The sequence below is a fragment of the Nerophis lumbriciformis genome, linkage group LG04 (genome assembly GCF_033978685.3).
Source record: "Nerophis lumbriciformis linkage group LG04, RoL_Nlum_v2.1, whole genome shotgun sequence".
NCBI lineage: Eukaryota > Metazoa > Chordata > Actinopteri > Syngnathiformes > Syngnathidae > Nerophis > Nerophis lumbriciformis.
The window spans coordinates 34,988,638-35,012,622 of record NC_084551.2 but is presented as its reverse complement, the minus strand read 5'-3'; the positions used below and the strand labels follow the sequence as shown (position 1 = coordinate 35,012,622).

The 23,985-nt window shown below is 37.0% G+C and overlaps 1 protein-coding gene across 1 annotated transcript in view; it reads left to right on the top strand.

The window, feature by feature from the left end:
• Positions 1-20,128, top strand: part of lars2 (leucyl-tRNA synthetase 2, mitochondrial) — a 130,902-nt gene extending 110,774 nt beyond the window's left edge. Inside the window, exons 20-21 of the mRNA XM_061953501.1 lie at positions 9,538-9,665; positions 13,502-20,128. Of these exons, the coding sequence (XP_061809485.1) occupies positions 9,538-9,665; positions 13,502-13,681 (308 nt within the window). The 3' untranslated portion in view covers positions 13,682-20,128. The remainder of the gene's footprint in view (positions 1-9,537; positions 9,666-13,501) is intronic.
• Positions 20,129-23,985: the final 3,857 nt, after the last annotated feature.

Sequence of the window (23,985 nt, the reverse complement as noted above, 5' to 3'; positions counted from 1 at the left end):
GCAGGTGTTTGAGTTGTATTGGCGGGTTATATGGATGGGAGAGGGGAGGTGTTTGTTATGCGGGATTCATTTGTGGCATACTAAATATAAGCCTGGTTGTGTTGTGGCTAGTAGAGTATATATATGTCTTGTGTTTATTTACTGTTTTAGTCATTCCCAGCTGAATATCAGGTCCCACCCGCCTCTCACAGCATCTTCCCTATCTGAATCGCTCCCACTGCCCTCTAGTCCTTCACTCTCACTTTCCTCATCAACAAATCTTTCATCCTCGCTCAAATTAATGGGGAAATCGTTGCTTTCTCGGTCCGAATCGCTCTCGCTGCTGGTGGCCATGATTGTAAACAATGTGCGGATGTGAGGAGCTCCACAACCTGTGACGTCACGCACATATCGTCGGCTACTTCCGGTACAGGCAAGGCTTTTTTATCAGCGACCAAAAGTTGCGAACTTTATCGTTGATGTTCTCTACTAAATCCTTTCAGCAAAAATATGACAATATCGCGAAATGATCAAATATGACACATAGAATGGACCTGCTATCCCCATTTAAATAAGAAAATCGCATTTCAGTAGGCCTTTAAAAAGAGCAACGACTCTACTGTAGCGCACCAGTAATCCTTCCCCAAATGCGGACTTGCAGGCACTCATAGAACATCTGTATTGGTCCTGACTGGGAGAATCAACACACGTACTAATTTAATCAGAAATGGCGTTTTATATCTAAATATTTTTTAATCATACTTTTTCTTTGTGTGTCTGCAACGATTTGACTCCTCTGATATAACATATACTAAAAACAGACACTTGTTTTTTCTTTTTGTTGTTTGTGCATTAAAAAAATGTGTACCTGACATAATCATTAAACTTCTTGTATGTGTTGGTACACATTTTTTTTTTTTTGTACCTCAAATTCAAACTGCACTTCAATGTATTTTCATCCAATGTAAGATACAGAATTTGCCTTTTAAAAACTCCACAATCTGGGTCACCGCGTGTTTATTACCAAAGCACTGGTGATAAACACTGATGTGTACAGGCAATTAAAGAATACAAATAATAATTTACCATTTGAAAGAGTGGATTAGTGTTAGCTTGAAATAAAATTATTGTCACGTTCAAACACAGCACATCTATTAAACAAGACAAAAGGCAAGGAATCAAACAGAGACAGAATTCAATTTGGACTCAATATTGAGGAGAGACATGGCCACTGCACTCTCTGTACAGTCCTGCACCACGCTCTGACGAAGAAGGTTTTCGTCTCCTCATTTATTCAGATGTTCAATGTTTACGCAACAACACCTGTCTCAGCAGGAATGGGGAGTATGTAAACAGTCATTGTTTTCGGTCACATTGAAGACAAAAGAAGAAGATCCCTCGGGCTTGGGTTCGTCCTGGATTCAGCTTGGGCAGGTTTTCGAGGACAATGGATGACCCCTCCCGTCTCATTCCATCGTCCACAGCGGAATCTTCCAAGCGTTTGGCTTGGTGCAACAAAGACTGCTTCTTGTCTGTTCATTGAGAACTCAGAACGGAAAGTTTTTTGATAATTTAAATACAATTTATCTGACATTTCCCTCCTGTTTATCAAACAACTTCCCCATAATCTTCTTATCCCCAATAACTTCTTGCAATTTTCAGTTAATGGTTAATTACCTAGGACCAAGTTATGTTTACACTCAGAATTGAACATCAATTTTTTCCTCATAATTATGATATTTCTGGAAATAAATCCGGAACACCATCCAGGTAGGTATCCTCGTCTCCAGATTCATCTTCCTTATCGTCCACCAGGAAGTACATCTTGACAGCTTTATCATCTGCTGGGCTAATTGCTGTGGTAATCAGACGGTTAAACAGAGAATAGACAGGGAATACAACAACATCCACACAACGTCAGTATTGCTGAACACGGCCATAGATACCAGATACCAAAGACTTGTATTTGCCAAACACGTCCATCCACCTATCCCACATAGATGTATCTATGCCTGAATGCTCTTTCATTTTACCTTTGAGGGTGCGAAGGCCTTCCAGTGCTTTGGTTAGGCTACCTTCTTCATTGGTGTTGTTTGGTATGAACGTGCAACACTGTTCACCAAATATTGCGCACACACCCCCTCTTTCCGCTAACAACATGTCCAGCGCCATACGGTTTTGAAAAGCCATAAAGAAGGTGGCGGCGTTGATCAGCGACGGCTTCAAGTCTTGGCCTGTGTAATTTTCCAATCTCTGTACGTTGTAGTGGACGTAGTTTATTCTGTCAACATTCTTGTTAATCGTACACCACCAGTAGACGTATGATTGAAATCCAGCTGCAACTTGATTTACCAATTTATAGTCGTCAGATATACTTCTTTGGACACCCATCAATATGAGTTGGATCTACAACACTTTGCCAGTTTACATAATGTCTAGTTATTTTCCAATGTTCAGATATCAAACTGTTCAGGCGTGTTAACAATTCTTGTACAAATATTGATACATTTACTATGTGTATGCAGTTATCTGATGATACGTTTCCTAACTGTTGTGCAGAGCCTTGCATGTTAATGCAGGTATAATTAGCTTTTTCACATATTTATCAAATATTGGTTTCTGTTTTGTCTGTTTAGCTACATGGTCAATTTTGTTTTGCTCATTACTTCAATTCAACTTTTTTTTTTTTTTTTAACTCATCTTGAGTAATTGTCTGGGCTTATACATACAACACCATCAGTTTTTGTAGCCTTTCCCACTTGCTCCGCCATAAGGAACAAATTAATTACCAAAACAGGAACCAATTATTATCAAACTTTGACACACCATCAAATGGTATGCTTACAACTTTGTCACAGTGGAATTTGTAGTGTGCTAGTTAACATGTCCCTTTGATAACACAAATACAATTCCAAATACTTTTTTTCCATTATATGACCTTTTTAAATACAATCCCAAATACTTTTCCCATTATATGACCTTTTTACTATGTGCTAAGTGTATTTAGCTTGGTCTTTCCACTATCTTTCAAATGGTGTTAGTCCTGTTGTACTTGTATTGTTAATGTACATTTTTACTAAATATTTGCATAATGCTTTTGCTACTGTCAGCACATCTGCTTTTCCTTTAGGAAATATTTCTACCTACTTTGAAAATGCATCTACTATGACCAGACAATAATGTTTTCCTTCACTCTTATTTAGTTAATTGCATAGATGTTTTATACAAAAAAATTTTTTTATAAGAATTAAACTATAGGAAGTATAGTACTTCTGTATAAGGGTATTCATATCCCTCCTGTTGAGCCATGAGTTCAACCTTGGCTCAAAACTGCTACCCACTTATATAGATTTTTTGGTAAGATTAGTTTATTGTCTGGACATACATAGATGTCTTCTTTGATCAACGTGACTCCGTTTTTTAAATCCATTTATCTTTTTCTTTTGGAGTCCTTTGTTATTGCATGTCTTTTAGTATATCATGCGCTAGTTTGTAGTTTGAAATATGTATTTCCTTTTCTGTTGCTTGTTTTGCTGTTTTGTCAGCAAACACATTTCCTATTGATACTGTGTCTGTTCCTTGGGTGTGTCGCACATTTGCATATTGCTATTTTAGTTGGTAGCTGTACTGCTTGTACTAATTCTTTTTTCTCTCTTTTTTTTTTTATCAGTTCTCCAATGTGTTACAGATTTTCCTGTTGACTTTATCATTCCTATATTTTGGCTATCTTTATATATATTGTGACCTTTTGATCTTTCATTACTTTACATGCTTCTATTAGTGCTTCTAGTTCTGCCGCTTGCATTGAGCAATTTGATGGTCATTTGATAGCTTTCAAAATTTTTCATTACTGTAACAATCGCACATTCTGTTCTATTTTTATTTCACAGAATGCTGCTTTAGCTTCTGAATTCCACTCTACAGATTACATTTTTTCATTAATTTACTTAAAGGAGCTACTATTTCAGCATAACATGGTATTCAACTTCTACAATAATTAGTTAATCCTAAAAATTACATAATTTGCTTCTTTGTTTGTGGTTTTTGTACTTGTCGTACTTAGTTTTCTATTTTCCACAATAGTGCGTCCATTTTTGTTTAGAGAACGTTCTAGATTCTTTACTTCTCTTTTGCATAATTGTACTTTTATTTTGCTTATTTTGTGTCTTTCACTATGTAGATTATTTAATAACGCTAATGTTATTTTTCTCCTCGTTCAAATGTTATACATCTTACTTTATGTATTTTTTAAGTAATGTTTTAAACTCACTTAACTGTCTATACGTCACTTAATCTATACTTTTACACTCAGAATTTACATTCTTCCCATTGTTTATATTTTTTATTTGCAATTACTATTCAATAATATTCAAAGCAAACAGTTGTCTATCGCTAGCTGATAGTTTTCCTGATTGCCATACCTCCTTATTTATTTTATGTTATGTCCTTATCTTATCTTAGCTCAACACTCAGATGTATGGTGTTGCAAATGTCTAAAACATAATCTAACTTAAGAATGTTATACTACACTTCAAAGTTAAACCTACTTTAAATTTACATGTAATAAATTCACTTCCACACCTCCCCCACTGCGCCACGCACACACACACACACACACACGGTGGTGTGTAAGTGCGTGAGTGCACTCTTAAGGGCAAAGGTCAGCAACACTTGAAGAGATTTCTCTTCTTTTTTCTTTTTTCTCTCTTCTTTCCTCAGTTAATGAACATGTAACCCACTTTATCATTTTATCATACTATACATCTCAACTCTTATTATAGTTATTAATCTAGGTTTTTATTTGTTCCATTATTTAATTATACATATATATATTTGTATATATAAAAGCGCTCTTTATACATCCAAACATACATGTATATCTTCAGTCTACCTTTTCTTCATCTCTTATTTCAATACCCCCATTATCTCTGTCGTACACATTAGTTTATTCTATTTTGCATTAATTCTTCTTATTGATTTCTTCCCATTTCTTCATCTATTTTTACTTTTATCTAATTTTAGCACTTTGAGATTTTTCTCCTATTTGCTTTTCTTTTAACCTATTTTTATTTTTATTTGAACCTCTGGGGTTTTTACACAATTTGTACCTGGAAAGATACACACTTAAACACACACTAACAAACAAACAAACAAACAAACAAACACATTTGCAGCGATCTTACCACCAATGGCATACGCTGACAACATGACTTTTTGGTGTTGTCTTTTAACAGTCATGCTGAGTTACTTTGATTGTTTTTTTGTTTTTTTCTCAGGACAGTTTCTTGCAAAATGCCCTTCTCTGCTACAACTCCAACATGCAGTCGGGTGTAACCGCTGACGTTGTGGTTGTTGTCTTCTATTTTGGTTTAAATAGATTGTAATAGACCATATTAGATCTGCGTTTCTTTGTGTCCCTCTTTCCATTTTGAGAATTTGGAGTAATCCGTCGTCCCCTACAGAGCCGAACTTATAAGGATTACTTTGTCTTTTTTGTAAGATAGTGGTTTAATTTATTATTGTGGTACACGTCGCTTCTACTGGAGATGGTTCCCCAGTGGAGGTGTCTTGCCTAGAGCATCCACAATAACCCACTATTTACTTCTCACAACTTTAATATGGAGTGATAGCCTAATGGCGATTACTCCCACACACTCTCACATTCACACCTTTCAGTATATTGATCTACGGAAATTTCAATATTTCATGAGGACCCCGTCGCTCTCCAGGTTATTGTTTTTTACGGACAAAATTCAGTTTTTATTCTGAATAGACCATTTTAGGTCTGCATTGGACGCCGTCGTCCTCAGGATAATGGCTTACGGATATTTCAAATAATTGTGGGCTCCGCCTCCCCCTAGTATATTTGTTTACGGATATTACGGATTCCAGTTTTCGCGGTTCCGTTTACCTGCAGTATATTGGCCTCTTCAGTTTTAGAATTTTAGTTTATTTCGGGTATTTCAGTTTTCGCGGACACCGACGTCCTGCAGTAATTTTGGCCTTTTTACCTGTTAGAGCCTAGGATTTACAGGGTTTGTCTATGCGTCGTAACCCTCGTCACACGCTTTCTCTTAGTCGTTTCTTTCTTCGTCAATTTAAAACGTACTCACTGCTCTTTGCGTTCCTTCCTCTTGTCCTTGGATTTCCGTCAGTCTTTCAATTCCAGCCCGAAATGAAGAAAAAGCAGTTCCTCAATCAGGATTTGGATGCCATGGTCTTTCTGGTTTCACTCACTCATGCTGGAATCGTCAGACGTGTTGGAATCCGGCTCGAAGGACCAATATGATGTCACTTTCAAACACAGGACATCTATTAAACAAGACAAAAGGCAAGGAATCAAACAGAGACAGAATTCAATTTGGACTCAATATTGAGGAGAGACATGGCCACTGCACTCTCTGTACAGTCCTGCACCACGCTCTGACGAAGAAGGTTTTCGTCTCCTCATTTATTCAGATGTTCAATGTTTACGCAACAACACCTGTCTCAGCAGGAATGGGGAGTATGTAAACAGTAATTGTTTTCGGTCACATTGAAGACAAAAGAAGAAGATCCCTCGGGCTTGGGTTCGTCCTGGATTCAGCTTGGGCAGGTTTTCGAGGACAATGGATGACCCCTCCCGTCTCATTCCATCGTCCACAGCGGAATCTTCCAAGCGTTTGGCTTGGTGCAACAAAGACTGCTTCTTGTCTGTTCATTGAGAACTCAGAACGGAAAGTTTTTTGATAATTTAAATACAATTTATCTGACAATTATTGTAGTATTCACTACACCAATTATACTTTGTTTGCTGCAGAATGTTTGTGATGACAAGCAAAAAACTAACTAACTTTGAGAGGAAAAAAAGTTGTTCTCTTCACCCCCAACAAAACGTACCGAAAAAGAAGCAAAACCGTGGCCCTAAAACCAGGTACGGACCGTAGCCTGGGTTACTTGTACTGTTGCACTTCTAGTAAACACGATTATATATATATGAACCAAATGACAGTGGTCAGTTGTTAGCATATATCACCTCAATCAAACATGGCGGAAATGTCTCTTACAAGATACTGCAAAAGTAAACAGTAGGCATGCGGTTCTCAGTATAATCCTGCATGGGACAATCCGCTATAATAATAATACAAATAAAATTGTGATATTAATTGAGAACGGATGATAAAAAAATAGGCCAAGGTAGATTTATAATATCGCCCAGCCAGAGTGTTTCCAGAAAGCGTGACAGCAGCTGTCATTGGCAAGATATTTACCATCTTGTGACGAGCGAAAGACACTCACAACAACGACATTTTTGTTGACACTAAAACTTATTCAGAAACATTAATTTACTTTAATGGACGTTTTACTCATAAGCCAGAAGTGTGAAGTGAATTATATTTACAGAAGAAAAGACATTGGTGAAGATGGGGTGTGCAACCCCTGAACGAGTCGCGGGAGAGGACGGGCACATTTGCAATACTATTGGGCCGTTCTGGACATTGGACGATTGAGCTAGCTGTATAAATATATCTTTACGGTGCACCAATTTATTAATATCAGTTTGCATGCAAATGTTTATTCACTGTTGCTTTATTCTTACAATAATTTGTGCATTTCAATCACAAAAGTCTGCTCTCCTGTGGTCAGGGACCCTCCTTTTCAAAAGCTGACCAATCACAGTTCTGCGATCCGCGTTGCCATTGTCGTAAAGCTAGGATTTTTGTGAAGTGAACGCAAGTCTTGCGGGAAGGTACGCAGGGGGAGGGGGCAAAGTATACACCAGGCTTTACAGGATTCACTGTGACATTCATACTTGCCAACCCTCCCGGATTTTCCGGGAGACTCCCGAAATTCAGCGCCTCTCCCGAAAACCTCCCGGGACAAATTTTCTCCCGAAAATCTCCCGAAATTCAGGCGGAGTTGGAGACCACGCCCCCTCCAGCTCCATGCGGACCTGAGTGACGTGTCGACAGCCTGTTTTCACGTCCGCTTTCCCACAATATAAACAGCGTGCCTGCCCAATCACGTTATAACTGTAGAATGATCGAGGGCAAGTTCTTGGTTTCTTATGTGGGTTTATTGTTAGGCAGTTTCATTAACGTCCTCCCAGCGCGGTAACAACAACACACAACAACAGCAGTCACGTTTTCGTCTACCATAAAGCAGTTCGTCTGCCGTAAACAGCAATGTTGTGACACTCTTAAACAGGACAATACTGCCATCTTCTGTACATGCATATGTGACAATAACATTTAGGGCTTATAGAGAATGCACAACTGCGCACACAACAAGGAGACGAAGCAGAATGCATCATCAGAGAGGGTGTTCAGCATGGTTAGAAAAATAGTGACAGAGAATAGAACAAGGATGGACAATTCAACCCTTAACTCAACAATGAGTAGATGAGTGTGATGTGTGTGTATATGTGTAAATAAATGAACACTGAAATTCAAGTATTTCTCTTATTTATTTATATATATATATATATATATATATATATATGTGTGTGTGTGTAATAAAATAAATATATATATTTATGTGTGTGTAATAAAATAAATATATATATTTATAGCTAGAATTCACTGAAAATCAAGTATTTCTTTTATATTTATATATATATATATATATATGAAATACTTGGTGAATTCTAGCTGTAAATATACTCCTCCCCTCTTAACCACGCCCCCCCAATCCTGTTGCGTTGGGCTGGAGCCTATCCCAGCTGACCTCAGGCAAAGTATACACAAGACTGATCCCTAGTCAATCATGTACAGTGTAGACCAGGGGTTTCAAAGTCATTTTAGATCGGGGTCCACATGGAGAAAAATGTACTCCCAAGTGGGCCGGACTGGTAAAATCACGGCACGATAACTTAAAAATAAAGACAACCTCAGATTGTTTTCTTTGTTTAAAAATAGAACAAGCACATTCTGAAATTGTGCAAATTATAATATTGTTTTTTATTTTTTATTATCTGTTGCGGTTAATAGTATATATACTTTATTTGTCGTTATTTATATTTTCTGAATAAATTATGTGATAATGTTCATGAGTCAACTCATTGGTGTTAATTGTCAATCTATCAAGATAAAAAAAAATGATATCAAAATCAAATTACAGGATGTTATTTATGTAGTTTGATCATTTTCCTCGACTGATATACTAACATCATGTGGTTTATTTTGTACATATGTAGCATCATCTACAAAGATACAAAGAATTGCTATTGCGACATCCAGTGGACACATTTAGAACAGATTTTTCTTTCATTCAAAAATTTCAGGTACATTTTTATACTTAGCAAACTCATCCCGCGGGCTGGATAAAACCTGTTCGGGGGCCTGATCCGGACCTCGGGCCGTACGTTTGACACCCCTGGTGTAGACAATCATTCACACTCACATCTACAGTATGGGCAATATGCAAACAGCCAGGCCGCCTCTCAAATAGATGCCAAATACACAAAAAACACCTGGTATTGTCTGCAGTTGAGTAAATAAACGCCCCAGCCCACTATTTGGTAAAGACAAGAGTGTGTGACATTACTGGTATTTTTCCATCTTTCCTTCTAATGCTCAGGTCTTTGTAAGGTGAACAACCCCATCAGCAGCACTCTCCAGCGGGGAGGAGACGTCCTGTCAGAGTCCTGGCCCACTGTGGATCCCAAGTACTTGGAGACCCCCGACTTTGTGGACATTTCTGTGCTGGTAGGCTCACACCAATACACACACACACACACCCTCAGACTACTGTTAACGTCGCCTTCTGTCTCGTTTCCAAAAGACAAAATGGATAAACGCCCAACTAAACACCATATCTTAATTGTTTTCAGAGATGAAGATGAAGGCATTTTTTCCTTTGTTAACATGAAACATTTGTTCTCTAATCCAGCATCATTTCAATTCTTAAAGTCAGAGTCCATGAATACATCCATGCGCTGTAATTTTGAAGAGAGCCTATGATTAGTCAGTACGTGCGCACGTCTGTGTGTGTGTGTGTATTATGCGTCTGCATGTCATCTTCAAATCCACAAAAAAAAAATATATATATATATATATATATATATATATACATATTTTGTTTGTAAACAAAAATAATAAATTATAATAAATACATATGAATGTCAAATAAATTACATTTAAAAAAAAACACAAGTACTAGCTTGTCCCTTTTGGCAGTGAGAAAGGGGTGTTTTTCTTTGTGTCTGGTTGCTTTTAAAGGCATTTCCTGCACATTTCTAATTTATCTCATCAGATAATCACACAATAAATGTGGATTAGCTGACACACAATGACAAGTACAGACATACACACACAAGTATCAGCCTTTACGGTGTTTGATTACTGATAAAAAAAAAAAGGATCACAGTTTAAATTGTTTTTTATCTGATTTCGTTTTGCAAGACTCTTTACTCACCTGCTGCCAGTGCCACCCACACTGGTTTGAATGTAACTTAAAGGATGTAAATAATGGGTTTCACTATGTAAAAGTGCTTTTAGTCTCTACACTGCAAAAAGTCAGTGTTCAAAAACAAGAAAAAAAAATACAAAAATAAGGGGTATTTTACTTAAACTAAGCAAAATTATCTGCCAATAGAACAAGAAAATTTGGCTTGTCAAGACTTTCCAAAACAAGTCAAATTAGCTAACCTCAATGAACCCAAAAATACCTTAAAATAAGTATATTCTCACTAATAACAAGTGCACTTTTCTTGATAGAAAAAAAAAAAGAAACCTTTTTGCTCAATATGTTGAAAAATATTCTTAATAAGTAAATGCTAGTGCCATTATCTTGACATAATGATATGCGCTTGGCATTACATTTCTTGAAACCAGCAAATTTAAACTAAAAACTAATTTATTGTTCTTAATGGAAAGGCAACAAGGCAACCGCTTGTTACTCTCGGGGTCTCCTAGGCAATTCATATGGTCTAAAAATGCATTTTTCCATCGATAACATGACATCATCACGCCAAGTGCGTGCTCTTTCAGTCATTTAGTGTGCGAGGAATACATATATATATATATACAGCCCGGCCCCCGGCCAAAAAAATTTTAATTGTAATTTTGAAGAATTCATCTGAATGTGCATGAACTATTTCTGTTCAAAATTGTTACAAATGTCACATGTTAAATGTTTAAATATTAACTGTCAGTTTACTGTACTGTGCCGAAGTTACTACTTTATGAGTACGTATTTTCTATTGTTTCATTGAAAATAAAACAGCAAAGTCTATCCGTTTTAATTGGGAGACAAAATTGTGTCAAAGTCAGGATTTTTTTTTTCATGCTTGAAATAAGAAATGATTACTTTAAAAAAGTAGTGTTATACTTGTGAGTGTTGATGACACAGCTTTGCAACACTTGATATTCTAGTTTCAAGCATGTTTTACTCAATATAGGTCATCAAATCTCAGCAACAAGCTGTAATATTTTACTGAGATAATTTAGGACCAAAACACTTAAAACAAGTAAAACACTAACATACAATTTGCTTAGTGAGAAGAATTATCTTATCAGACAGAAAATAAGCAACTATCACCCTTATTTGAGATATTTCATCTTACTTACATTTCAGTTTTTGCAGTGTAGAGAAAATGCACTATTGAAATATTATTCATCAGGTCATTATGGTGGTACTTGGACAGCCAAGTTTTTTTCTGAGGTGGTGAGAGAAGTTTGAAAACCACTGGACTAGTTAGTTCCATGCGATGTTGTGTACAAAAACCCATGGCAGAGTTTTTTGTTAATCAATTCATGAAAAAGGTGTGATGCACAACAACAGAGGCACCAATATGTGTACTTTCTGGTGTTTTTAAAGGCCTACTGAAATGCGATTTTCTTATTTAAACGGGGATAGCAGGTCCATTCTATGTGTCATACTTGATCATTTTGCGATATTGCCATATTTTTGCTGAAGGGATTTAGTAGAGAACATCGACGATAAAGTTTGCAACTTTTGGTCGCTGATAAAAAAGTCTTGCCTGTACCGGAAGTAGCAGACGATATGCGCGTGACGTCACAGGTTGTGGAGCTCCTCACATCTGCACATTGTTTACAATCATGGCCACCAGCAGCAAGAGCGATTTGGACCGAGAAAGCGACAATTTCCCCATTAATTTGATGAAAGATTCGTGGATGAGGAAAGTGAGAGTGAAGGACTAGAGGGCAGTGGGAGCGATTCAGATAGGGAAGATTCTGTGAGAGGCGGGTGGGACCTGATATTCAGCTGGGAATGACTAAAACAGTAAATAAACACAAGACATAGTCTATTAGCCACAACACAACCAGGCTTATATTTAATATGCCACAAATTAATACCGCATAACAAACACCTCCCCCCTCCCGCCAATACAACTCAAACACCTGCACAACACACTCAATCCCACAGCCCAAAGTACCGTTCACCTCCCCAAAGTTCATACAGCACATATATTTCCCCAAAGTCCCCAAAGTTACGTACGTGACATGCACATAGCGGCACGCACGTACGGGCAAGCAATCAAATGTTTGGAAGCTGCAGCTGCATGCGTACTCACGGTACCGCGTCCGCGTATCCAACTCAAAGTCCTCCTGGTAAGAGTCTCTGTTGTCCCAGTTCTCCACAGGCCAATGGTAAAGCTTGACTGTCATCTTCCGGGAATGTAAACAATGAAACACCGCTGTGTTATCCGGCACAACAGTCAAGGGGTGCATTCTACGGCGGGGTTGCGTTATCCAGCACAACACCTGCTGCAATACACCGCTTCCCACCTACAGCTTTCTTCTTTGCTGTCTCCATTGTTCATTGAACAAATTGCAAAAGATTCACCAACACAGATGTCCAGAATACTGTGGAATTTTGCAATGAAAACAGACGACTTAATAGCTGGCCACCATGCTGTCCCAAAATGTCCTCTACAATCCGTGACGTCACGTGCAGGCGTCATCATACCGAGACGTTTTCAGCAGGATATTTCGCGCCAAATTTAAAATTACACTTTAGTAAGCTAACCCGGCCGTATTGACATGTGTTGCAATGTTAAGATTTCATCATTGATATATAAACTATCAGACTGCGTGGTCGGTAGTAGTGGGTTTCAGTAGGCCTTTAAAGTTGTTTGTGTTTTACCTGAAAATAATCCGCCTTGACATATCTTCACTGCGGTGTGTATACTTCATGTTTACCTTCTGGCGTGCGAGCCTGTGCAGTACATCTATTGGAGCTTACAAGCTGGCTGATGATGATTTGACTCACAGGAGCTTCCTTATCCGTTCTCCTCTAATCACGTTTGTCCCATGAGGTGCCTGAGACGTCTTTGACACACGCGCACACACACCCACCGTTCCTAATCGCTTCCAAAGTCACCATCACACACAGGAAGTCTTGACATCCCCCTTCATTGTGTACACTTGCTTCTAAAGCTGTCACCCTGAGCAAACGTCCCATAACTACCACTAACTACAGCTTCTGTGGCTCCACCGCATGTGTTTATTTTCATTCCATCTTTGCTATAGTTTTTATATCTTGACGTTTTCATTTGCCTCTGGATTCTCACCCTCAGATTAACAACAAAGCCTGCGGGAGGATAACGGTGCCTCTGCAGGTGTCCAAGGACTGTGATGAAGTGGAGAAGCTGGTCATGGAGAGTCCCCTGGGACAGACAGTCCTCAGAGAGGCAAACGTCAAGAGAGTCATTCTCTCTCCAAGGACTGCCCTCATCAATTTCCTAGTTGGGGAGTGACCTTTCACCTTTCAACGCCGCTTTGGTATTGTCTCTTTTTGTCTGCGGTATGTACAGTAGAGTGTCAATACGCCAGCATCCAATATCGATACTTCGGCAGGAAGTGCGATCAAATTTAATTTTATGTGAATTTCCGTGTGTCAAAAATCATGTTTCATTACGTGTTACTTTTATTATTTGGCTGCTCGACGCTCCTTTCATCTTGTTTTGACAACACAGACCCGATCGGCAGGCACGTTTTAATAACAACTTAATAAACATCAAAAGTTGCTGAACAAACAGTGTGACTTATACACGCAAGTCAAAATCATGAATATTATTCTGTTTTCAATGTAAAAAAAAATGCATTGATAATATCATAACCTTTATAAAAACGTGTCTTTCTACTGGGCTGGCTATCATTAAACACAAAACAAAATCAGGCGAACAATTTTTTCTTAAATTTGTAGTTTTTTGGTCAATGAACACAAAAAGTTTGTTAAAGAAAAAAGTTCCACATTCAAACTTTTTAAAGTGTGCACTGCAAAAAGTCAGTGTTCAAAAACAAGAAGAAAAAAAAAAAAAAAAATTGGGGGTATTTTACTTGAACTAAGCAAAATTATCTGCCAATAGAACAAGAACATTCGGCTTGTCAAGACTTTCCAAAACAAGTAAAATTAGCTAACCTCAATGAACCCAAAAATACCTTAAAATAAGTATATTCTCACTAATAACAAGTGCACATTTCTTGGTAGAAAAAAAAGTGACCTTTTTGCTCAATATGTTGAATAATATTCTTAAATAAGTAAATGCTAGTGCCATTATCTTGACATAACGATATGCGCTCGGCATCATGATTATTTTTTTTTCATGCTTGAAGTAAGAAATTATTATTTTAAAAAAGTAGTTTTATACTTGCATACCTGCCAACTACTCCGGTTTTCCCGTAATTAGTACGGTTTTCATCAACCTATTCCGGGTTACGGTTGCAGTGATAAAAAATACGGTTTTTCATTAATTAAAAAAAAAAAAAAAATTTAAGTTTTATTCACGAAATCGCGTAACAACAATGACAATCGACACTGCTTCCTAGGGCTGGGCGATATAACAATAACAATATTTATCGCGATAGACATGTGATCAATATCAATAGAAAATGGGGTCGATAGAATGTTCGATAATTTCACTGAGTTCTGTTAGAAAAAATAGGAAGAAATGCCAAGACGGAACCGCACGGCATTCTGGGGGGTTTAGGCAGAGGAAGGGCTTTGGCCTCTCAACCTATCACGGCCAAGCCTGAACCGCAAGGCATTCTGGGAAATGCTAACAGGAAAAAAAAAAAAGCAACAACGGCGAGCTGACGACGAGGAGTGAAACAAAACGGGAATATGAGTGCGGCAGCACGAGAGGAAATTGTAAATAAAAAAGGAAACGTCACGTCACCAGTTTGGCAGTATTTTGGATTTTTTAAGTCCGATACGAATCAGAGTAATACTGTCTGCAAACTTTGCAAGGTCGTCGTCCCGACCAAGCCTGGGGACACGACAAACTTATTTTACCACCTGAGCCGCTCTCACCCGCTGGAGTACAGCAGTAACAAACAACCACAACCATCTACATCAGCCGGTGCAAGTGGAACAGCACCGAAGCGGCAACAACAGACCACCATCGAGAGGTACTCGGCAGCAGTGCCATACGACAAAAATGCAATACGTTATAAAGAAATAACGGATGCAATGGTGGATCAATTAGCGAAGGACATGCTACCTACTTATATTTAAAATAAAAGTATTTAAATTCAGCCTTTTTTCTCCTGGTCTTTATTTAGAATAGTTTGTTTTTTTTATCAATAATTATCGATATCGACTGATATGAAACACTTATATCGTGATACATTTTTTAGTCATATCGCCCAGCCCTACCACTGCTTCCCGTAACTTCCTATCGAGCCATTCCGAATGCCATGCGCGAGGCTATTTATAGCACCGCTGCCATGCACGAGGCACCAGTTGCCATTGTTTCCAAACGAGCGAACGATCATGGAATCAGCCGGAGAAAAATCGCAAACGAGTCTTAAACCGAAAAGAAAACTGCAGTCATTCCGTGAAGAATATTCAAAAGCCTATCCGGGAATAATTATCCGTTCCAAAAAGGGTGAAAACTACGCGAATTGCACCTTGTGCAGACAAGATTTTTCGATCGGACACGGAGGAATTAGCGATGTAAAAGACCACGTTGGGACAAAAAAACACAAGTCTAATGCCTTTGCTAGCGATACAAGTGGAAAACTTTCAATGTTTTTCGGATTTTAGCCACTAAAAGGTAATGACACCAATGTTATCTATTGGAATTGTTTAGTACTGTTATACTGTTAAAAGTGTTTATACTATTTATGCTTTCAAGTCCAAGTTGAAGAAATCTTGTTAAATGTTGTCAGCATAACTACCAAAATACAGAAGTATGTCCTTAATATTTTTGCAGTGCTATTTCTGTTGAAAAGTTCAAATGATTACATTAGAGATGTGATGTGCCACTTTTCAAGTGTCTGATGGCTTAAATTAATTTTCATGAATTTTTCATATTTTGAATTCTTTTGAAAGGCTTACAAAAAAACTACATTTGAATTGTAATTCCATGCTATTGACAGGACTATTAATTTTAATGAAGTTAGCTTACCATGTTTACAGTATGATAATTGTGATAGAAATGTGAATTTTAGGCACAGAATATTTTTTACACTTGAACAAGGCAGTAGATTATACAAGCTTGGACAGAAAGTTAATAATGACACCAATTTTTTTTTTTAATGGAATTGTTTAGTACTGTTTTACCATTTGTTTACTGTAAAAAGTGTTTATACTGTTTATACTTTCAATTAACAAATTGAAGTCTTGTGAAAGGTTGACAGGATAACTGGCATTAACTGTCAAAATAATTTCAAACTATTGAAGTTAGTTTACAGAATAAACATGTCAATCAACCCATATGATTTTTGCTGTAATATTTTTGTTTTGAAAAGTCACTGTGACTGATAGAAAAGTGATGGTTTTAGCAACATTTTAACCTGTCTGAATGCTAATAATCATTTTGCGTCGGGGGGCTTCGCCCCCCTGAACCCCCCCTGGACCCCCCCTGGACCCTGGCTACTAGGTTTTTCTGATTTCAAAAGTTGGCAGGTATGTACTTGTGAGTGTTAATGATACAGCTTTGCATCAGTTGATATTCTAGTTTCAAGCATGTTTTACTCAACATAGGTCATGAAATCTCAGCTACAGGCTGTAATATCTTACTGAGATAATTTCGGACCAAAACCCTTAAAACAAGTAAAACACTCTAACATAAAATCTGCTTAGTGAGGAGACTTATCTAATCAGACAGAAAATAAGCAAATATCACCCTTATTTGAGATATTTTATCTTACTTAGATTTCAGTTTTTGCAGTGTGAGGTGGGCCTTTAGGGAGTTTCGGGAAGGTGGTAGCAGCTTGAGAAAAAATAAAGAAAAACCTGTTCCAACCTTGCCAACCTAAATTCAATTAGTTTATGTCAAGTACAGTGAGAGAGTAAACAGTAGTGATTGGTAAATGACGCCTGAGTGAGTGTGTGGCCCACTCACTGGCTGTATTGACACTGCACTGATACCTTGTTGGTGTTTCATTATGGTCATCTACCCAGGTTGAATAAAAGTAACTACATTTTAACTGAAACTAAAATGTTAGCAAATATAATTATATTTTTTGGTATTTTTAAACAAATAGGAATATGAAACGCCATAATATCAACATGATCCCACCATTTGTCTTTTTTCTTAGTTCCATTAAATTGATGACGGTGACAAAAACCAAACATGGCACACCACTACTCCGACTTTATTTAGTACGAGTCGAAAGAAATGTTCTGGTTTACAATGTAATTCAGATTTGTGCATTTCATTTTCCTTTCTGGGTGTCTATTCATTAAAAAAGTAAATTACAAAAACAATATATTTTCTAGCTATTGATTTTGGATGACTATTATGAAACAACAACAACAACAACAACAGTATCAGTGCAGTGTCAATACAGCTAATGACTACGCCACACACTCACTGAGACATATTTTACCCATTACTAACTACTACATTTCCAGCTGCTAATGGGGAAAGTAAAGTATTTATATTTAACTTTGGTACTGTTGCCTGTCTTCAGTTCTCCAGTCAAACCCGATTCAATGAGTCAAGTCACACCACAACAACAAAGTCTGAAATAGCCTACAGTGCATTCTAAATAGAACCCATGCTTATGCTCGGTGTTCCTTTTGCCCACAATGGCGATAACATGTTGGGGCTTTATATCATTTACAAACCCCGTTTCCATATGAGTTGGGAAATTGTGTTAGATGTAAATATAAACGGAATACAATGATTTGCAAATCATTTTCAACCCATATTCAGTTGAATATGCTACAAAGACAACATATTTGGTGTTCAAACTGATAAACATTTTTTTGGGGGGCAAACTTTAGAATTTGATGCCAGCAACACATGACAAATAAGTTGGGAAAGGTGGCAATAAATACTGATAAAGTTGAGGAATGCTCATCAAACACTTATTTGGAACATCCCAAAGGTGAACAGGCAAATTGGGAACAGGTGGGTGCCATGATTGGGTATAAAAGTAGATTCCATGAAATGCTCAGTCATTCACAAACAAGGATGGGGCAAGGGTCACCACTTTGTCAACAAATGCGTGAGCAAATTGTTGAACAGTTTAAGAAAACCCTTTCTCAACCAGCTATTGCAAGGAATTTAGGGATTTCACCATCTACGGTCTGTAATATCATCAGAGGGTTCAGAGAATCTGGAGAAATCACTGCACGTTAGCAGCTAAGCCCGTGACCTTCAATCCCTCAGGCTGTACTGCATCAACAAGCGATATCAGTGTGTAAAGGATATCACCACGTGGGCTCAGGAACACTTCAGAAACCCACTGTCAGTAACTATAGTTGGTCGCTACATCTGTAAGTGCAAGTTAAAACTCTCCTCTGCAAGGCGAAAACCGTTTATCAACAACACCCAGAAACGTCGTCGGCTTCGCTGGGCCTGAGCTCATCTAAGATGGACTGATACAAAGTGGAAAAGTGTTCTGTGGTCTGACGAGTCCACATTTCAAATTGTTTTTGGAAACTGTGGACGTCGTGTCCTCCGGACCAAAGAGGAAAAAAACATCCGGATTGTTATAGGCGCAAAGTTGAAAAGCCATTATCAGTGATGGTATGGGGGTGTATTAGTGCCCAAGACATGGGTAACTTACACATCTGTGAAGGCACCATTAATGCTGAAAGGTACATACAGGTTTTGGAGCAACATATGTTGCCATCCAAGCAACGTTACCATGGACGCCCCTGCTTATTTCAACAAGACAATACCAAGCCACGTGTTACATCAACGTGGCTTCATAGTAAAAGAGTGCGGGTACTAGACTGGCCTGCCTGTAGTCCAGACCTGTCTCCCATTGAAAATGTGTGGCGCATTGTGAAGCCTAAAATACCACAACGGAGACCCCCGGACTGTTGAACAAGTTAAGCTGTACATCAAGCAAGAATGGGAAAGAATTCCACCTGAGAAGCTTAAAAAATGTGTCTCCTCAGTTCCCAAACGTTTACTGAGTGTTGTTAAAAGGAAAGGCCATGTAACACAGTGGTGAACATGCCCTTTCCCAACTACTTTGGCACGTGTTGCAGCCATGAAATTCTAAGTTAATTATTATTTGCAAAAAAAAAAATAAAGTTTATGAGTTTGAACATCAAATATGTTGTCTTTCTAGTGCATTCAATTGAATATGGGTTGAAAAGGATTTGCAAATCATTGTATTCTGTTTATATTTACATCCAACACAATTTCCCAACTCATATGGAAACGGAGTTTGTAGTTCACAGCCAGGCCCAGGAGTGTATTCTCCATGCAGTTTTCATTCACGTTAAACTAGCGTGGTCTAGTGGGTGATATAAAACTGCAGAACTTGCACAAATTGTCACGTCGCGTCACTAAATATGAAGTGGGTTACATATGTTGAGAGTTTGTTGTCTTCTAATTCCTTCACAAATGTATCACATTTGATGCCTCGTGTTGTATAGTACTGTGCTGCGTGTGGGGAAGAATTAAACCCCCCTGGTCAAAGAAGGCTAATGTAGCCGTGGCACATATCATTTTTCGAGGGCCACATGGCCAAACAAAGGTGCAACGAAAGCCAAGGTTGCTGTGAAATTTCTACCCTGGTTAGTTGTAAATCAGGTTTTTCCTCACTTCTGAAATAAAAAACGGTGTCAAATCAGACCGCTGTTATGCAACTATTATGACAAAACCCTTTTTATTTTTGTATTAAATTATTGCATTTCTTCATTTATTTTGTATGCTTTTTGTGCAAGAAGACATTTTTCCACATCTTCAGTTACAGAAGCCCTTTCACAATGCCTCTTGGAGCAGAACTTGTATAAGGAGGACCAGAACTGACCTGACAACTCTCCCCTTTAGGAGGTAATATTAGAGATTCAATTTACGAGTAATAAGTTGTTCAGTTTCAGTTTATTGCGAACATGCACACTATACAATGTAATGCATGACATATTTCCAGTTGTTTCATTACAGCACGTCCGAAAAGGGGTAGGAAGAAGGCGAGTTTATTTGATCCAATTGTGAAATATGCTTTGAAAAAAATCCCCAAAAATCTGCAATGTGGTGATACAACAGTACGTGAAGTGTAATGTGGCGAGGGAAGAATGTACAGTATGTCTACGCCAGGTGTCCCGAACTCCGGCCCGCCAGCATCCAAAATCCGTCCCGCGGAAAGTCCCAAGTAAAAAAAATAAAATAAAAATGATTTAATTTAATTTTTTTTAAGTGTGAAGTGAAGTGAATTACATTTATATAGCGCTTTTTCTCAAGTGACTCAAAGCGCTTTACATTGTGAAACCCAATATCTAAGTTACATTTAAACCAGTATGGGTGGCACTGGGAGCAGGTGGGTAAAGTGTCTTGCCCAAGGACACAACGGCAGTGACGAAAAGAACCATCCGGAGGAAATCAAATTTTTAATTATTATTATTTGTTTTAAATCTGTCCTTTCTAATCCATTTTCTACCGCTTGTTACTCTCGGTGTCTCCTAGCCGCTCAGGCAAATCATATTGTCTAAAAATGCATTTTCCCATCGATAACGTGACATCATCGCGCTCGGAACACTTTTAAATAGGGATGTCCAATAATGGCTTTTTGCCGATATTCCGATATTATCCAACTCTTTAATTACCGATACCGATATCAGCCGATACCGATGTCAACCGATACTGATATATACAGTTGTGGAATTAACACATTATTATGCCTAATTTGGACAACCAGGTATGGTGAAGATAAGGTCCTTTTTTTAAATATTAATAAAATAAAATGAGATAAATTAAAAACATTTTCTTGAATAAAAAAGAAAGTAAAACAATATAAAAACAGTTACATAGAAACTAGTAATTAATGAAAATGAGTCAAATTAACTGTTAAAGGTTAGTACTATTAGTGGACCAGCAGCACGCACAATCATGTGTGCTTACGGACTGTATCACTTGCAGACTGTATTGATATATATTGATATATAATGTAGGAACCAGAATATTAATAACAGAAAGAATCAACCCTTTTGTGTGAATGAGTGTAAAATGGGGGAGGGAGGTTTTTTGGGTTGGTGCACTAATTGTAAGTGTATCTTGTGTTTTTTATGTTGATTTAATAAAAATTAAATGATATATATATATAAATAAAAAAACAATACCGATAATAAAAAAAACATACTGATCATTTCCGATATTACATTTCTCTACTTTTATAAATATATATATATATATATATATATATATATATATATATATTTATAAAAGTATATATATATATATATATATATATATATATATATATATATTTATAAAAGTATATATATATATATATATATATATATATATATATATTTATAAAAGTAGATATATATATATATATATATATATATATTTATAAAAGTAGAGAAATGTAATATCGGAAATGATCAGTATGTTTTTTTATTATCGGTATTGTTTTTTTATTTATATATATATCATTTAATTTTTATTAAATCAACATAAAAAACACAAGATACACTTACAATTAGTGCACCAACCCAAAAAACCTCCCTCCCCCATTATATATATAATATTATATATATATCTATATATATATATAGATATATATACAGCGTTCCCCGGCCTAATTTTTTTAACCCAATGCGGCCCCGGAGTCAAAAAGTTTGGGGACCCCTGGTCTACGCCATACATATAATGTCTAATTGCAGAATGCCTTGTTGCACAATGTGGGTTGGGTTCTGTGTGAAAGTCTATCACAGGATCTTCAGATGTGACTTATCTATTTCCAATGTGTTTATATTGCATAAGCTGTCATATACAGCCCTTTCAGACACTCGTGATTTAGGGCTATATAAGTAAACATTGATTGATTGATTGATATACAATATTGACGTGAATATAAGGTAAAGATTCTTTTTTTAAGACCGACTGAATCTGTGAAAGCAACTCAGTTTTTTGTAAAATAAATCTTGTTTTTTAAATCACGTCTTCGGTGTCAGTGAAATCAATGTTTTGCATATTTTATTCATCATATTTCTTAGCTGATCGAAAGCCTGACCCCTTGATTGATTAGCATTATCTGACAATTAGCATCATAACGCGCCTGTTGTTTGCTAGCATGCTAACAACCTTCGAGACGCTTTTATCTCAACAGTTTACACTACTGCTGTGTAAGTGAGAGAGTGACAGGAAGAAAACCTCTGACTTAATAAAGTTGATTTGATTTGATTTGATTTGGTTATGGGAAAATACTTTTGGCGTCACCTGATAATTTGCATGTATAAATCTCTGGACCCTGAATATAAGATGTATTTTTCAGATTTTCTTAGTTTTTTTAACTTCACAGATGTGGTTAACTTTTTCTTTGGCTTTTTTTTTTTTGGTCACCAAAAAATCCTCTATTATTCTTATTATCCCGCTGCAAAAGTTTGTTGGAGGCCACAGCCCACTGTTTTTTTTCCAATGGGAACGTTCGGTTCGACCTGAAATCGTGAGCTTCCCAAACAAAAAAAAACAAAAAAAATTCTAGGTTACCCAGAATTCTTGGTTGTCCGGGACATTTTTTCCAATTGAAAATGAATGGGCCGTTTTTTTGCACTTGCGAAATTCCCACATTTCTTAACCGATTCAAACTGTTTCACCATCCACACACTCCACTCACCTTGAACAATCAAACCATTTTCCAAGTTAAAAAAAATTCCAGGAATTTCCGGTTTTCCAAAGCCCTATTGTCACCTCTTCCTGGAAAGTTTCACAGTCCACATTTTTCAACTGTTTACGATTCCACCTTCAGAACATTCCTCTCAGTTGGGACAACAAATGTTCCTTTTTTTTTCTACACATATTCCCAGTTTTCCCGAAATTTCAAGAATTCCGAAATAACAATTTAAATTCAAACTGTTACTTCACCCACATTTTTCAACCATTTGAAAAAATTCCAACACCACCCTATTCATATCTTCTGGACTATTGTGTTAGTTTTAGAGATGTCGGCCGATAAATGCGTTAAAATATAATATCGGAAATTATCGGTATCTTTTTTTTAAATTATCGGTATCGTTTTTTGTTTTTTTTTGTATTAGATCAAAATAAAAAACACAAGATACACTTACAATTAGTGCACCAAGCCAAAAAACTTCCCTCCGCCATTTACACTCATCCACACTCATTCACACAAAAGGGTTGTTTCTTTCTGTTATTAATATTCTGGTTCCTACATTATATATCAATATATATCAATACAGTCTGCAATGGATACAGTCCGTAAGCACACATGATTGTGCGTTCTGCTGGTCCACTAATAGTACTAACCTTTAACAGTTAATTTTACAAATTTTCATTAATTACTAGTTTCAATGTAACTGTTTTTATATTGTTTTACTTTCTTTTTTATTCAAGAAAATGTTTTTTAATTTATTTATCTTATTGTATTATTTTTTTAAAGTACCTTATCTTCACCATACCTGGTTGTCCAAATTAGGCATAATAATGTGTTAATTCCACGACTGTATATATCGGTTGATATTGGTATCGGTTGATATGGGTATCGGTTGATATCGGTATCAGTAATTAAAGAGTTGGACAATATCAGATATCGGCAAAAAGCCATTATCGGACATCCCTCGTTAGTATCAATATTGTGAAAAACTTCTGGTTTTCCCCAAATTTCCAGGAAATTCCCATTCAAA